The sequence below is a fragment of the Lynx canadensis genome, chromosome A1, assembly GCF_007474595.2.
Source record: "Lynx canadensis isolate LIC74 chromosome A1, mLynCan4.pri.v2, whole genome shotgun sequence".
Lineage (NCBI taxonomy): Eukaryota > Metazoa > Chordata > Mammalia > Carnivora > Felidae > Lynx > Lynx canadensis.
Window position 1 is genome coordinate 81,927,048 of NC_044303.2, and position 16,387 is coordinate 81,943,434.

The 16,387-nt window shown below is 56.8% G+C and overlaps 1 protein-coding gene across 6 annotated transcripts in view; it reads left to right on the top strand.

The window, feature by feature from the left end:
* Nucleotides 1–16,387, top strand: part of ATP11A (ATPase phospholipid transporting 11A) — a 122,597-nt gene that overhangs the window by 80,414 nt on the left and 25,796 nt on the right. For all 6 annotated transcript variants that reach the window (XM_030314307.1, XM_030314316.1, XM_030314326.1 and 3 more), the window contains exons 13-18: nt 2,167–2,340; nt 3,629–3,792; nt 5,532–5,603; nt 7,024–7,097; nt 10,858–10,961; nt 15,591–15,772. In XM_030314307.1, the coding sequence (XP_030170167.1) occupies nt 2,167–2,340; nt 3,629–3,792; nt 5,532–5,603; nt 7,024–7,097; nt 10,858–10,961; nt 15,591–15,772 (770 nt within the window). The remainder of the gene's footprint in view (nt 1–2,166; nt 2,341–3,628; nt 3,793–5,531; nt 5,604–7,023; nt 7,098–10,857; nt 10,962–15,590; nt 15,773–16,387) is intronic.

Consider the following 16,387-nt stretch of genomic DNA (forward strand, 5'->3'; position numbering starts at 1 on the left):
TCCCCAACTTGTAGATGATCGTGCCCTCCGTGCTGTGTTCCCAGGCGTCTGGGGTGGGTGTGTTATCAGGACGGTTCCGATGAAAACTTTTCCATTTTAGTTCATCCTCACAGATGCATTCTGTAACTCATGAAACACGGCAGCAGAGTTGGTTTTTTAAACTTTATTTATATGACAGTTGATAGTGCTTTTGTGTAGACATTTGACGGGAAATTAGCTGTATTAGCTGTTTGATGAAAGCTCACCGTGAGGCTGCAGTGCTGCTCGTTCTGGCTTTTCATGCCATGAAGGCAGGGAGACCGTGTTTCACAGGCAGCGCAGTCCGCTTTTCTGGGTGATTCCCTTTCCTCAGTCTGAAGATGAGCAAAGAGACACCTCCGAGTGTCCGTGGCTGGGTGGATTGCAGGGGTCAGACACCTCATTGCACACTGTTGGCCCGAGCTCTCCGTATCTGAGCTGCTTCGTCTGTGAAATGGGCCTGATACGTGCCCTGCCCAAGTGCAGGGCAGGCTGAATGGGGTGTTGGCTGGTGTGCATTGCAGCTCAGGGCCGCCCAGAAGAGGGGCAGAGCCCGTGCACGCCCATCCACCGGCCCCACAGCTCAGCTCCATCGCTGTGCCCCAGCCTGACCCTCTCCTGGCTCTTACGTCTTGGGAAAGGGCATTTGGTAAATGGTGGTTTGTTCATCTTTGAAAAGAAAAAGGAAAAAAACAGGAAGAAACTTGGAAGATTTTTGCAAAGAGGGCCGCTTTAGACTGGCAGCTGAAATCCACCCCCTACAGAACAGCAGTCTGTAGTAGACGCACAGACTCAGGTGGGGGCCTGCAGCGCTCCCCCCTTGGGTCAAGGGGGTCTGTTCCCGAGAGAGAACTTGCTGGTTGGTGAGCATGGCTCTCAGGGCATCGCTCCAGTGTGTGCCGCGGCCTCGGGCTGGACTCCGGTGTCACACAGCCACGCGGAGCCCCGGCCCGCTCACTCAGCGCCAGACCAGCTCTCCCTCTGCATGTTCACACCCTTGGTAACATTACCTGGTGTATTTTGTGTGTTGCTGAGAAATTCTCAGAGGAAAGCATTTCTCTGTAACAAGAAAAATGTCGAGTTTGCTACGGAGAACGTATCTGGCTCCAGCTGTCGGACAGCACAGGGGCCCCGGAGGTTTGTGGGAAAGCTTCAGGAGATGGGGCCTCCTGAAATAGTCATTATCATCGTTGGTCCTCACTCTGAAAAATGTCAGATGTCACTTACTTCCAGTAACACAGCCGCCCGTGCCCGTGAGCCCTCACAAGCGGGCGCCTTCCTGTCACTAGTTTTCCAGATTGTGGGGAGAGGCCTGGCAGAGTTTTGGGTGTTTGGATGGCAGGTGGTTTAAAAATAATTCAGGGGGGTACTGCTGTGTACTTACAGTTTACTTGAGTCAAGCACATAGGGGAAGGCATTTTGTGCGGTGGGATTAAGACACGAGAACATTTTGCTGAAAAAGGCACAGCATGAAACATGTAGCCGGTTCATTACCTGTCTCCTCTGCTTCCCGGGCTCCTGCACTTTACTGCCCTTAAACCTGCCTCCCTTGCGTGTCCCGGGCAGTGAGCGGGGACTTGCTCCTCCAGCCAGCGGGGCTTGGACGGCGGGGATCCCCACGCTGTTCCACTGTCCAGAATTCTACGTCATTCCTGATGAACATGTACCCGAAATTGATCCAAGTTTAGGGCTTAAAACTGGGTGTAGTTTTGTGTCTGAAATTTGCTCTGTGCTTTTGTTTGAGTTCTGACTGGTGAACTGTCAGTGGTGTGGTGAGTTTTGACCTCCCAGACCTCAGAGTGAGCTCAGGTTCATTCTCCCTGCATCCTTCATTTTCTCATACCCCCACCCCACATCTGTGCATCCAAACAACGGGAGCCGAGCTGCACCCAGAGCTTCCACCTCCAGACCCAGAGGAAGGTGCTCACGCGGCTCCGACGGGACTGCTGGCCTGGGCGGGAGCTAGAGGAGGCTGGCTTACCAGGCACAGGGTCCAGCGGCTCCGGCAGGGTGGGGGGTGGAGCCCGGGAAGCCCCCTCCAGGTGGAAGCGGGGCTGCACCGGGGTCTGACCCGCGAGTGGCACCTTCTCTGTGCCCGAGGCCGCGGGCCCCTGGCCAGACGTGCCCAGCGCAGCCGTGTGTCCGCAGGTGGAGTACGTCTTCACGGACAAGACCGGCACACTCACAGAGAACAACATGGAGTTCAAGGAGTGCTGCATCGAGGGCCACGTGTACGTGCCGCACGCCGTCTGCAACGGGCAGGTGCTCCCCGACGCCTCCGGCATCGACATGATCGACTCCTCCCCGGGCGCTGGCGCCAGGGTAGGTGGGCATGCCCCGGCAGGTGTGCTCCCTCGGGGCCGTCCCCTCTGTCCTGCACAGGGTCCCGATCACAGGGTGGGCTGCACCACCTCGTGCTCGGGTCCCCTAGTGACCAGCGTGGAGCCTGTGGGGTGCCGCCACTTCCGCCAGCAAGTCCGGCAGGTCACGTCTGTGTGAGATGCAGCTTTACACTGTGGACAGGCAGGCGAGTGGTGGGCTGAGGGCAGAGGGGCTCAGCGCACCAGGGGTGTGTGCTCACGCACGTGTGCATATTCACGCTCGAGCACATACGCACACATGCATGCACAGAGATGCACACACACAGACACATGCCCCCCCACGCACACGTGCGTTGCACGTGCATAGTACACACACCTTCATGTGTGCGCACACACTGCGCTGAAGTGCACATACGTGCCCTTCATCTCAGATGTGCAGGTGTGTACACACACATGCATGTGCACACACCAGACTATGTCCCCCACGTGTACTGCACGTACACACGTGTGCACACACAGACACGTGGCCTTCCTGCTCACACGTGCATTACGTGTACATACACACATGCACGGACATAACTTATGTGCACATACCCTCATACGTGTACACAAGCTACAGTCTAGCACGCGTGCGCACGCACACACACAATCTCACAGGCACACACGCACACATACCCGTGTGCTGTGGCTCCAGATCTCAGCATCTCTGGGAGGTGTTGTGACCCTCACCATGGTCACCATGGTCAGTGAGGAGACCATTCCCGAAACCTTGGTGACTGCAGAGCTCTGTGCAGGGTCACACAGCTCACCTTAGCGGGCTGCACAGTGACGGCCTGTCGTGACCAAGTGCCCCCCCACCTCCTGCCACGTGTGCCTCTGACAGTTTCCGCCTGGGGACTGCGGCTTCCCCGCAGAGCCTCAGAGGGAGGGCCCGGGGTCGGTGGTCATCGTGAGGTGTGCCACCGGCTCGGTGCTCTCTTGGCGCCCTTCTGCCTCAGCTACACCCCAGGGCCCCCAGGAAGTGGTCGGGGATCCCCAGGGCACACAGGCTCGCAGGGGTTTGGCCCGCCGAGTTCACCGCCTGCGACCTTGACCCCGTCTCCTCCCCTTCTTACTCAGAAGTGCTGGAGAATGAAGAGAAGCCACACACACCCCACCCTTAAGCACCAGAGGGGACACTAACCCCTCCAAACCCCTGAAGGGCGCCCACCCTGCTTCATTGTCAATTCGCCATGTGTTCTGAGCTGCGTCGGCATAGACGTGTGGGGTCTTGTGCTGTACTTTGACAGGAGCGAGAAGAGCTGTTTTTCCGGGCCCTGTGCCTGTGCCACACAATCCAGGTGAAGGATGACGATGACGTGGATGGACCCAGGAAGTCACCAGACTCGGGGAAGTCCTGTGTGTACATCTCGTCCTCTCCCGACGAGGTGGCCCTAGTCGAAGGTATCCAGAGGTACGTGTCCGGCCGCAGGCGGGTCTGGTGCCCGAGGTCCATGCTGTGCGATCCGCCCCGACCGCGGCTCATACCGGCACGTCCCGACGCGGTCCCGTGCTGCGGGGGAAGGGGGCTAGATAGGCAGTGCCCTCACGCCCCAGTGCCCCCCATCTCTGTTGGTGGAGGACAGTCCCTTCTGCACACAGCCTGCCGCCGGCAGCCCCCCTGCTGCTGGTCTTTACCACTGTCTTAGATGCATGGTTCCCCTTCTAACTTCTGTTGAAGATACAAACAGTCTTAGATGCATTTTATGGCCAGTCTTTTCTGTTCTAAAGAATTGGTGCCCAGGGATGTCAAGCAACTTGGGCAGTGTCACACAGCATAGGGTGCGGGGCTGTCTTCGTAGTTCACTTTGTCTGCTGTTGTGTGAGGTCTGTGTGCCTTCCGCTGCCCACACCCTCCTACTGGGAATTCTGGCTGCCTCAGGACGTGGCCTTCCACAGATGGCATTCTGAGCAAACATGGGGAAGAATCCTTTATTCCAGAGCCACGTCAGGGAGATGTTTCCCCAGTTCCCGCAGCCTACGGCTACTGGGTTAGTGCCGGGGGCCCATCGTCCCTCTTCGCTGCCAGTAACGAAAGGGCATTGAACACTCTCATCTGCTTAGAACCTGTGCATTGTTGACTCATGCGTTTTTCTTTTTCTTTTTTAACTTTGAATCATTTATTTTGAGAGAGGGAGAGAGAGACAGTGCAAGTGGGGGAGGGGCACAGAGAGGGAGAAAGAGAATCCCAGGTTGACGCCACACTGTCAGTGCAGAGCCCGATGTGGGGCTTGGACTCAAAACCATGAGATCGTGACCTGAGCAGAAACCAAGAGTCAGGTGCTCAACCAACTGAACCACCCAGGCACCCCAACTCATGCATTTTCCCTGTGCAGTTTGAGTGGTGACTTCAGGCATGTAAGTTGTGTCAGCGGGACCTTGATCAAATGTGCAAATTCACACACGTGCAGAGGAGCTCTCTCCTTGGACACGAGGGCTCAGAAGGGAAAGCTTGTGCAGTCACATTAGAAGTCAGGACGGGCTTTTCTGCCGGTCACTGTAGACACGCTGCTGGGGCGAGTGGACACCCTGTTCCCATGGTCCTGTGGCGCCCTGGCATCGTCGTGGCCACCGGCTGTGTTCAGGTGGCAGTTCCACGTCCCCATCTCTCAGCTCCTGGTGCACAGAAGCCACGCCCCTCTCTCTGCACCATAGCACCTGGCACACAGGCGGCTCTCAGGCTGGCAGAGGAGGGGTGTTACAGGTTACACGCTCTGCGGGCTTGTTGACTGACTGCTTGCTCTGGGCTGTAGTTTCCTCATCAGTAAACTGAGAGGGTCATTCTGGAGACACCGTGTCCCGGGATCCTTGTGATTGTGACATGGCTGCCGTGGCTAAACAGCCCACTGATCAGTGGGCAGAAAGGGGTCGCCACCCACGGGCCGGTCCACACACCTGCTCCTGTCCTCCTGACACCCATTAACACCAGTACGAGGGCACAATAAGTCACAAGGCTGTTGGCTCTCAGAGAATTTCTTGAGACGGTGAATACGTCACTGTGATAACTTCCTAACTTTGCAATGCGGTTTACAATCTCTGTTTTGCCAGAAGTATTTCTTTCTTGAAAAGAACGCTTTCCCCAAACTTAAGTAACGTGTAGAGGAGGAACCTGGGGACTCTGGCTAAGCTCCGCACTTGTGCGCTTCTTTGCAGACTCGGCTTCACGTACCTGCGGCTGAAGGAGAACTACATGGAGATACTGAACAGGGAGAATGGCGTGGAGAGGTGAGGGCCGCACACTGGGGGAAGGACTCCTCCACACGATGGCTTTCCCGGGGAAAACCCAGACCCTCTGTCCTCCCACGCCTGCCTCCCCTTCTTCTCCGGAGAACCCAGGACCGTCGCCCACTGGTGGGGAGGTTAGGAGTGGACGGCCAGAGTGGAGGCTGGCCAGTGCTGCGGCGTCCGGAGGGTCTGCCGTGAGCCACCTGACATCAGGCTTTAGCACGAGAGTGCCCTCAGCTTCTAACACATTCTGACACTCTCCCAGCCACTGTCTGCCTGCCTGCCTGCCTGTCTGCCACAGGGAGTGGCCACAGTGGTCCCGTGTTCACACAGCACCAGCCCCCGGGCTGTGGGACCCCATGGCCTGCCGAAGACAGTCTGAGCAAGGACGCGGTGGGTGCTGGTGCTTCCCGTTCTGTCTTCAGTGACCATGTGTGCTCAGGGTTGGTGGCCATGTTGTTCTGAGATGCCTTGTCCCTGAGACAGAGGGCGTGTCTTGAGTCTTGACTCGGGGCTGCTGGTCTCCTTTATAAACACGAACGTGCGGTGATGGGCACGGGGAAGGACAGGTGGCAAAGAATGTGACACTGGGTGGTGACAGCCTCAGAATCCCCCGAATTTTAACGTTCCCTTGAGCAAGATAAACCCTCGGGTCAGCATAAGCGGTGTACCCCTGACTGCTCTGGGCTGGCCGCGGGTCCTGTGTTGGCACAGGGGGCTTATGCCCACAGCACTGGGGGCTCCCGGGGCCCTGCCTGCCGTCCTGGCTCCCTCCGAGGTGGCAGGTGGGCTTCCGCAGAGGGGTTCTCCTACAGCTTGCCCTCCCCACCCCCACAAGCTGCAGCTGGGGTCTCTGGACCCTGAGGAGTCTCCAGAGACGGTGTCTGGGGTTGCTGAATTAACTTTGGTATTTCAAATGCCAGCAGAGATCGTGGTCTTCTGATGATAAGACTACAAGCCAATTAAATATTGGTTTTCTTTGTTTTTTAAATGATTCTTATTAACTGAAAGGACCCTGGTTTATTGTCCTGGGTTGGAAGCTCTGATAGTATCTGCGTGTCTGTGTTCAGAATCCAGGAAAGTGAATGTGCCTTTTGTTTGGGGAACGGACTCCCTGGGCACCTACACCTTGGGCTCGGGTTGGGGGGTCCCGTGCGTAGGTCCTCGTGGTGAGCACACGGGAGCCTGGCCTTGGGGGTGTTGTGCCAGCTGTGAGGAGCAGAGTCCCCCACTCGTGGGTCCCGACTCCATGAAGGAGCGGCCTGGCCGGGAGGGACGGGGCAGGCGTGCAGGGAGGGCTCTCTGGACGCGGCAGAGGACACCCTGGATGTCCTGCTGAGCAGAGGCGTGTGATTACTTAGGCTCACAGGACTCATGGGGCAAGGTGCATGTCAAAACCAACTTTTAATCTCTTTTTCAGGTTTGAATTGCTGGAAATCTTGAGTTTTGACTCCGTAAGAAGGAGAATGAGTGTGATTGTCAGATCTGCTACAGGTAGAAATGTTTTTTTCTTCCATTTCCTCAACTGCACAACGTAGCGGGTTTATTCTGATGCTCACATCCTGTAGGAGCACGAGGACTTAAGCGTTCGTTCGTTCTCTTTAAAACAAAAAGTTGCCGAACCCACTGTAGGTCCCGTATCTCCTCACGCCCCAGGCACCCGGCCCTCCTCCTGGCACTCTGCTGGCACAGGAAAGCCTGATGTTTCCTCTTGACCAGCAAGTCCTATGGGGTCTCCTCTCCTTCCTGGCAGCCCCCTCACCGGCAGCCTGGGGTCTCCCACCTGCAGCCCCCGCCTCCTAATCTGCGGCACATCAGTCCTAAAGGGCCCCGAGGGCACCTTGCTGGTGGCACCCTGCAGGGCCTCCTCCGGTGGCCAAGCCCTGGCTCCCGAGCTGCCTTCCCAGTTGTCAGCCCCCAGCCAACCCTGGACGTGCACATTTTCCACCTGGGGGCCCCTCCCCAGAGGCACCTTTCCCCCTGGGGGCCCCCTTGTTCACTTGCGCTTCTCTGAGAGCAGCCCCACGGCTGCCTTGCAGGAAGCCTTCCCTGGTTGCCTCTGTCGGGGGAGTTGTTGTCTTCTCACCAGCCAACTGTGAACATCCTGAAGACCGAACCCCTACTCACCTCAGCAGGGTACGCACCGCTGCCCTGCTCTCGACCACTCGGTAGACGCTGCTTAATTCAGTGCGCTCAACGCAATCGCAATTTCAGAATGGCCTCTTGTCAAAAGATGTGGGACCTTACTCCTTTTTGTAAAGGGTAAAACTAGGTGGTGCCAGGCTGCGTATCTCTTTGGAAAGTTTCCTGGTTAGCAGCGAAACACAGCCATGACCCTGGAACCAGACTCTGAGCCTGACACACTGATCTGAAGGCACGTTGGGGAATTTTGTGTCAGCCAGTGTCCTGACGCTCACGGGAGGACCTCATGTGGGGACTACCTCAACAGGACTGTTGTGACCATCTTCTGACGGGACCGGCAATGACTAGTTTTCCTCCTTAGGCCACAAAGGACGGTGTGAGGTTGCCGGGACGCGTCTTTTGGCAGGACCCCACGAGTCGCTTCCCGGGGTTCTGGATGATGAGCCTGGGGAAGGCACTTGGCAGCTCTGGGCACTGTCCCTGCATGGTCCCCGTGCCCCTGAGCCAGTTGTCAACAAGGAGGACCGGCAGGGCTCCGCCAGTGAGTCTTGGCACCAGGTGTCGTGGGGCGTGAATAACATGAGCACTATTCGTAATGTGTCAAAATGGATTTTGGCACTGGGGTCAGCAGGGTGTGGGAAGCACTCGCCCACAGTGTCGACAGACACGCTCAGGTGTGTGGGGCATGCGGGGTGGGTGGCTCCCCCCAGCGGTTGGAGCACCTTCTCCAGGGCTGGAACCTGTCAGAACACCCCAGAACAAAGGCGTGGGACTCTGGGACATGACATCCTCAGTCCTTCACCACGTGGTGTCCCCACGGGAATGTGAAGTGTCGCGGCTGAGTCCCACCTGGAAGGTGATTCGGGAGCCGGCAGGCACGACCTCGCCGCAGGAAGAGAAGCGTGACTTCTCACAGCTCCTGCCCCATCTGCACTTCTTCCTGAGCCACGTGCCCGTACGTGCTCCCGGCAGGTGCACTGTGGAGTCCTCGACAACTGCCACCTCCCTTCAAAGGCGCATCCCCAAAGCTCGGGGAGGAGCTGAGTCACATGAACAATTTTCGTCCGGGGCGTTCACTTCCCGACAACAGCCGCTTCCCTGGGACGACGTCTGCCTGTCCTCCAGGGTCCCCTGCGGGACTGCAGGCTCACAAGGACAGGCCATGTGCCATGTGCACCAGCCTCTGTGCCAACTTGCTTCAAGAGAAGTTTGAATAATTAAATGAACTGTTCTTTGGGTAGTAATGCATCCCTGGAGAGAACGCTAATTGCACTGGTTTTACAACCTAACGGGTTTGGGGGACCGTAGCCCCCCGGCCAGTTAACGGCGTGGGCTTCCTCCCGCGGCCATGGACATGCTCACTGTGCTGCGGGTGCCTCACTGTGCGTTCACTCTGTTGGGTTCTTCCTGCTTGTGGACAAACTTGCAAGAGCAGGATCCAGGGGTGGTTCCACGTGCTGCCTGCTCCTGCTTTTTTGCAGGTTAAAGTTTGATTCACACTCTGGTCATTTTCATGTCGGGAGCTGTCGGTAACCAAGCCCCAAGGCCAAACACATCCCTGGTGGAGTGTATCGAGCGATTGGCAAGTTAAGACAGTGGGAAATTTAAGCCACTCCCGAGCCAGTGCCTTGAGTCATCATGATTTTTCTAGAAAAAAACGGGAACACACCATTATGTTGTCTCGACTAGCATTATTGCCCTGAACCATGTCTGACAACTTGCACGATTGGCTGGAAGTCATGTCTGGAGTCAGGAATGGGTTCTGCCCCCGGGCTGGTTGTGGGCCAGCCCAGGCCCCACTCTTCCCGGCTCGTGATAAGAACCCACACAGTTGGTGGGCGTGTCCTGGGGATCTGGCTCCCTGCCCCGTGTGACCCTGCCCAGCTCCATGTGTCACCAGACACCATCTTTTTTGGCTGTAGGCTGACTTTAGCTTTAGTTTCAGGGCTTTGGTGAGCATAAATTGTGCTATGTTTTAGGGGGGTTTTTAATGTTTATTTTTGAGAAAGAGAGAGAAAGCATGGGTGGGGGAGGGACAGAGAGAGAGGGAGACACAGAACCCAAAGCAGGCTGCAGGCGACGTGGGGCTTGAACCCACGAACCATGAGATCGTGACCTGAGCTGGTCAGACACTCAACTGAGTGAGCCACCCAGACGCCCCTGAATTGTGCTCTTTTACATGTTTTCGCTCTGTGTGCAGGAGGGGGTCCTCTCTGGCATCAAGGGGATGAACCTAGCTGGGCTCCGAATGCCACACTTGAGCTCAGGCACCCTCATCCAGGTTCCCGTGCTGTCCAGCCAAGCGGTCTCACTAGCCGTCGCCCCAGGGGTGTGCCCTCCCCACGGCCCTTTCTCAGCTGCCCCCCCTAGGAGCAGTGGCCGCCCCTCCTGGTGCCTCTGGACTTGGTTTCCCCTGAGGGCCACCAGTGTCTAGGAATTCCAAGACCAGCCCCAGGCTAGGATGTCTGCGCTTCCTGTCTAAAGGCGGGTGACGGAGACAATACCAGTCATGGCCGCCGCTGCTGTCATGGACTGACCTCACGGTGTTTCAGGAGCCGCATGCAGACAAAGCTGGCCTAGCTGTGTGCTGCGTGGTTTTTCGGGCCAGGAGATTCGTGGCTGGAAAAGAAAGAGCCCCTGGGTGCCAGGGGCCTGTTGACCAGAGCGGCACTTCTGTGTTGTTGATCTCTTCATCTTGGCTGGAGAGCTTTTCTGCTTCCCTGGGAGAGGAAATTGGTTTATCTCAAGGGCAGGGAAGCATGTGTCTCAGCACCAGGGTGTGCATGGTGGGGACATTGATGTGTCGGGGGCATTTCACAACAGATGTCCCTGTGGTCTTGGTGACGTGAAGGACAGCAGGATGCCCACCTGGCCAGGCCGAACCAGACAGAGGGCAGTGACAGTGGTGGCCCGTCCTTCCGGGAGGCGCAGAGGCCGCGTTGTAGCGCGTGGCTTCAGTTTCCCCGACGGCGCGTGTTCACGGGTCTCGGGAAATCCCTACGATGTCTCAGCACTTGCGTCCCTATTTTTGTTTCTTAACAAAAGCAAATGTGAAAAAGGGTCTAGTCTTCTCTGCGTTGTGATTAAGCGTCTTTTTTTTCTCATTTTGTAGGAGAAATCTATCTGTTTTGCAAAGGAGCAGACTCTTCAATATTTCCCCGCGTGATAGAAGGCAAAGTTGACCAGATTCGTTCCAGAGTGGAGCGCAATGCGGTGGTGAGCTGGTTGGAGGGCTGCACAGTTGTCCCACGCTGGGGGGGGGGGGGGAGGCTGGCTGCCAGCGTCCTGTTCTGTCCTGCGTGTGCCTTCGACGGAGTAGAAACCTGGCGGTGCTGCTGACCTGGGTGCCCGCCACCACCGCCCCCCCCCCCCCGCACCTGACTGGGCAGGCTGCGGCTTGTTTTTGTTGTGAGGTGGGGCTAGTGGTGTTGGGGGGGTCAGAATTTAAGCACATCTGTGGTGACTGTGTTGGGATCCTGAGGATTTCTGGTGATTCGCTTTAAAACTCGTGCTGATGCTTTCCCTTGTGGTTCTCCTGTGTGGTTCCCCCCCCCGCGTCTCATTCTGAAGGGGGTCGCTCTGCCTGCTCCCACCGCGCACAGCCTGCCCCACGGAGGACCGCAGTCCGAGCAGGAGCGTGTGTGTCCTTGAGACCACCTGCAAACCCTCAGCCAGGGCTTTGTCCCCACTGCAGCAATCCACAGAACATGACATGTAAGAATCGCTAAACCACAGAGTTTGGGCCTCGGTAACCTTGGAGAACGGGTCCTGAGTCTTCAACGCCACCTCCACTTCACAAGTAATGTCATAAACGTTCCACGGTGCTCACGCAAGTGTCCACGTTTATCGAACTCGATGTCATAGCATCGGACATGTCTGTGACCGGGAGGTGCCTCTATGCCCTGGGCATGCCCGCCTGGCTGAGCACTGCCGTCCGAGTGCGCGACTCCACCTTCAGGTTCCCGTGCAGGTGCCTCCTAATGCCTGCCAGCCGAGCAGGGCAACTACACCAACCGTCAGGAATCTGGCAGTAAGCTGCAGGTTTGAGAAGGCTGAGCCGTGTCGCTGCCCAGAGGCGAGGATCCTGTTTGTGCTTCTGTCCAGCGCCCGAGGGCGCATGTACACCTGACTCTGGGGTGACGCGTGTTGGTACAGGTGTGCTGGTCACCCCGAGGGGCAGCGAGTCGCTTTGGCACCAAGTCTGAAGTGGCGGGAGGCCTTGTTCCCACGACAGATGGCCGGGACGCTGGCTGCGCTCCTGGGCACAGCCATTAAACAGGACTGGCTCTGCGCGCACAGTTTTCCCTGCACCCAGGATGCTGATTTGGTGGTACTCCCGCCCTTCTGGGGTCCGCCGTCCAAGCCCCCCTTCTTTCAGGGGGAGGGGGCCCACGGGCCAGAACCCTGCGCGCTCCACCGAAACAGCGGCTCAGTGCGCCTTGGAAACCCCCAACCTCAAGACAGCGGTTCCTTGTGGGAATCATCGTGGCCCCGGCTCCTCCCCCGAAGCGGTGCCCACAGCATGGATGTCACGGTCCTTCCCTCGTAGCCTCGCCTCTGGCGTTAAGGTTGCGCCGGGCCACCTGCATCTCACGACTGCCTTCAGACGGTGCCGGACTCTCCCCCTGGGCGCGTCAGGACCGTGCTGTCTGCGCCCACAGACACCGTCCCTGGCAGCGCGGCAGGCATGGCTTCCCAACTTCCCTCTCCACACACGGGTGGCTTCTCCCCATTTGGGGCCGTTGTGGAAACAGCCGTGTTGTGTCTTGGGACGGATGCGTGTTCCCTGTCGCTCCGGGAGGCCGCTGTCCCCGTTTCTGTTCTCTGTATCTATCTCCTCTTCTGATGGCGTGGTCAGGCAGGCGGTCCCAACCTGCTCTGACGCAGCGACCCTGTTTTGTGCTCAGGCTGCTCCAGGCACTTGGGTCTGTGGGTTCACGGGTTTCTTAATCAGGTTGGGGAATTTCCTAGCCAGTGCGTCTTTGGGTGTTTCTTCCGCCGCTGCCTTCCCAGGACTCCAGCTGGGACTCCCTGACTGCTCCAGTGCTCCCCAGCTCTCTTCTTTTTAAACCATCTTCTCCCTCGTCGTGGGTAGTTTCTGTCATCCCGTCTTCGCGCCCACTCACATCTCGAGCAGGGTTTCATCAGCCACCCTTCCTGCCCGGAGATTTCTCGGATGTCAGGCCTTTGTTCCGTGGGTGTCTGTGTGTAACTTGCTGCCGTCCGTTACATGGTCATAGTGGTTGTCTGATAGGCTTCTCCTACTTCTGACCTTGCTGCCGGCTTTACTTCACCTCAGTTGAGTGCTTAATGTCCTCATTGTGGGTAGTGCTCTCTGCCCCTTTGCGTGTGCTGGTGGCCTTTGACGGGACCCGGCCTGAGGACGCTGCCTTGTTAGGTGCGGGGTTGCCCTGTGTTCCCTCCGGGCACGGATTTGTTCTGGAAGAGGCTCACCCTGTTCAGATGATGGCTTTAGCATGCGTCAGGTGCTGTCCTGTCGTGGTGCCCTGTGGACTGGGGTCTCCAGCCTGGCTTCTAGGGACCGCTTTGCCCCTTGACCTGACCATTCGTTCCTGGCACTGGGGGTCCCCTCACATGCTCACAGGTCCTCTGCAGACTCAAGGGGCTGCCATGGTCACTGTCCCAGGAACCCCCCTACTGTCCAAGCCTGAGTGGAGGCACCTATAGGGCCACTGCATTTGTGACTCTATGTTGAAATAATGTGGAGTCCCAGGGGGCCATGGAGACAGTGTGGAGGGTGCCCTGTGCCCTCCCCAGCGCCCCATTTCTTCGAATCTTCCCGAACTGGAGTGTGGTGTTAGAGCCCGGGGACAGGCGTTGGTCCAAACCATTGGTCATTATGTCACTTGAGCAGCTTCCTGGCCCACCGTGCAGGGGTCCAGAGCCACACTGCCCCTTGCCCAGGCCAGCTGCCCCTACCAGGCCCAGATGCCCCTTCGCGGCCCCTTCCAGGCCCAGTCGCCCCTTCCCAGCCCCTTCCCGGCCCATCACTCCTTCCAGGCCCAGCTGCCCTTTTGAGACCCCTTCCAGGCCCAGCCGCCCCTTCCCAGCTCCTTCCCGGTCCCTTCCTAGCCCCTTCCAGGCCCAGTGCCCCTTCCAGGCCCAGCTGCCCCTTCCCAGCCCCTTCCTGGCCCAGCCGCCCCTTTCCAGCCCCTTCCCAGTCCCTTCCAGGCCCAGTCGCCCATTCCCGGCCCCCTTCCAGGCCCAGTCGCCCCTCCCCAGCCCCTTCCAGGCCCAGTCACCCCTTCCCAGCCCCTTCCAGGGCCAGTCTCCCCTTCCCAGCCCCTTCCAGGGCCAGCCGCCCCTTCCCAGCCCCTTCCAGGGCCAGCCGCCCCTTCCTGGGCCAACCGCCCCTTCCCGGCCCCTTCCAGGCCCAGCTGCCCTTTTGAGGCCCCTTCCAGGCCCTGCCAACCTCGGTCTGTTTGCCATCTGCGGCTTTCATCATTAGGAGTGTGATGTAAATAGAACGGTACTGAGTGTGCCTTTCTGGTGTGTCGGCACCTGGTCCCTGTGCGAGCCGAGCAGTGTCCACGGCACACAGGCACCACCTTCTAGTTCTAAAGTTGGAGGCCGTGAGGGTGGTTGCCTCCATTCTGCTGAGATGTGTGAATATGTGTCACCGGATGGACGCTCCTGTGCCGAATCCTTGCCTCCGGGGGTAAATCCCACTTGGTCCTGCGGTGCAAGCCTCTGGGTGTGCTCTTGGATTCATCTTGCTGGTACTTTGTGGAGGGTTTTTGCATCTGTGTTTGTAAGACGTGGTTCTTTAATTTTCTCGTAGTGCATTTGTCTGGGTTTGCTCGTATATCTGTGTTATTTTGTAGTGTCCGGGGTGTCAGCAGCACTTAGCTGGAGGCCTCCGGAGAGGTATTCTACTCTGTCTCCACAACACCAGCACCGTATACTTTTACAAACAAACGTTTTATTCCTGGAATCTTCGGTCTACAGTTCACACTCACTGTTTGAAGAATTCTGGGGATGACAGAGGCTGACCGCTCCGTGGGTGTGTCCTTCAGCCACATTTGAAGGTCTTAGAGACTTGAGGCATTTCCTGGTGGTGACGGACAACTTGAGCTCATAATCTGGGAACTCTTTTAAAAAATCTTACACACCAGGATTCTGCCAGAATTTGGGCCGATTGTAGAAGGACTCTGGCTCTTTTCCTGGGATTAGGCAAGTCGGGGCTGAAAGAACAAGGAGGCAGACAGACCAACCAGAAGTCGTCCTCAGAGCATCAGGCAGACCTTCGTGAAGGTTCACTTCCTCTGGACGAGAAGGAAACAATGCTTGATGGGATCGGTGTGGCCCTTCAGGCACCGACTGAGCCTCGCTGGCTGTTGGCATGTGTTCTGTGTGGTGACACCCAGACTTACCATCACAGTAAACCCACTGTCTCAGATTCTGTTTCTCTGTCCTGTGGACCCATGAGGTTCGATAAATAACTGAGCATTTTTTCCTTCAGTGGGTGCTAAGTCTGTGTCACAAACTCCCCTGTGGAAAAACTGTTGCTTTAGAAAAATCACTTGATATTTACAATAAAATAAAATTGCAAATCATGTTCTGAAAAAAGTTTAATTCTTCATTTGTCAAAATAAAAGAAGAAAGGCTTCTCTTCCCAGGGTGTGGGTGTGCCTGCTTCCCCTGCGTACGTTGAAGTTTTGTAACCTGTGATGATTGTCTGTGTTTAACGGGGATGCAATTCAGCTGTAAGTGACTGATCCCTTTGAGGGCTGGCTGATAGTTCTTCTAATTAGAGGGAGGGGGTACTGGGAGAGCTACTAGAAGACAGTGTTTCAGCAATAAAGGCTGCGTTGTATCCCACAGGAGGGACTTCGAACTCTGTGCGTTGCCTACAAAAGGCTGATCCCCGAAGAATATGAAGGTGTTTGCACACTGCTGCAGGCCGCGAAGGTGGCCCTTCAGGATCGTGAAAAGAAGTTGGCGGAGGCCTACGAGCAAATAGAGAAAGACCTCATTCTGCTTGGTGCCACGGCTGTTGAGGACAGGTAGTGGACACGCTGTGTCTTCAGGAGAAGGTGGCTGTGTGCTGTGGCATCGGGGCCCATGGACGCTCAGGGGACGGGCCACTGCACCTGATATCCTCACGGGGACATGTGTCCACATTGGGAGAGGCAGGCCTTGGGGTGTCACTGGGAGGTCGTGACTGGACCACGTTGTAATTACATGAATAAGGACCCTGAAAGTCACACTTGGCCTAAGGGACAAGTTGGCATTTTCACATGATGTCAGGGATAGTCAAGAGAGGGGGTCATTTTTAAATTATTCTGTAGAGTCCATCAGTAACTAATTCTCTTCCTAATTTGTCACTAGTCCTTTCCAAGTTCAAGTGACGCATTTTAGATCTTAACGAACACAGTGTATTTGTCATTTCTCATTGAAGAAATTTAAAACAGTGGAGTAGAATATTGCAGAAACCACTACCAATAACTGGTGAGATTGCCAACCACGTACTTTCCCGTACTCGGAAGGAAGAGCTTCTCAGCCGCCACTGCTCTGTGACGAGGCTGAGGCGAGCTCAGGCCTCGCGCATGGACACATGGGCGTCTCTTGCTGTTGTGACTTGAGAGAGTAGCAGGAGAGGAAAAGAAAAAATACCTCAT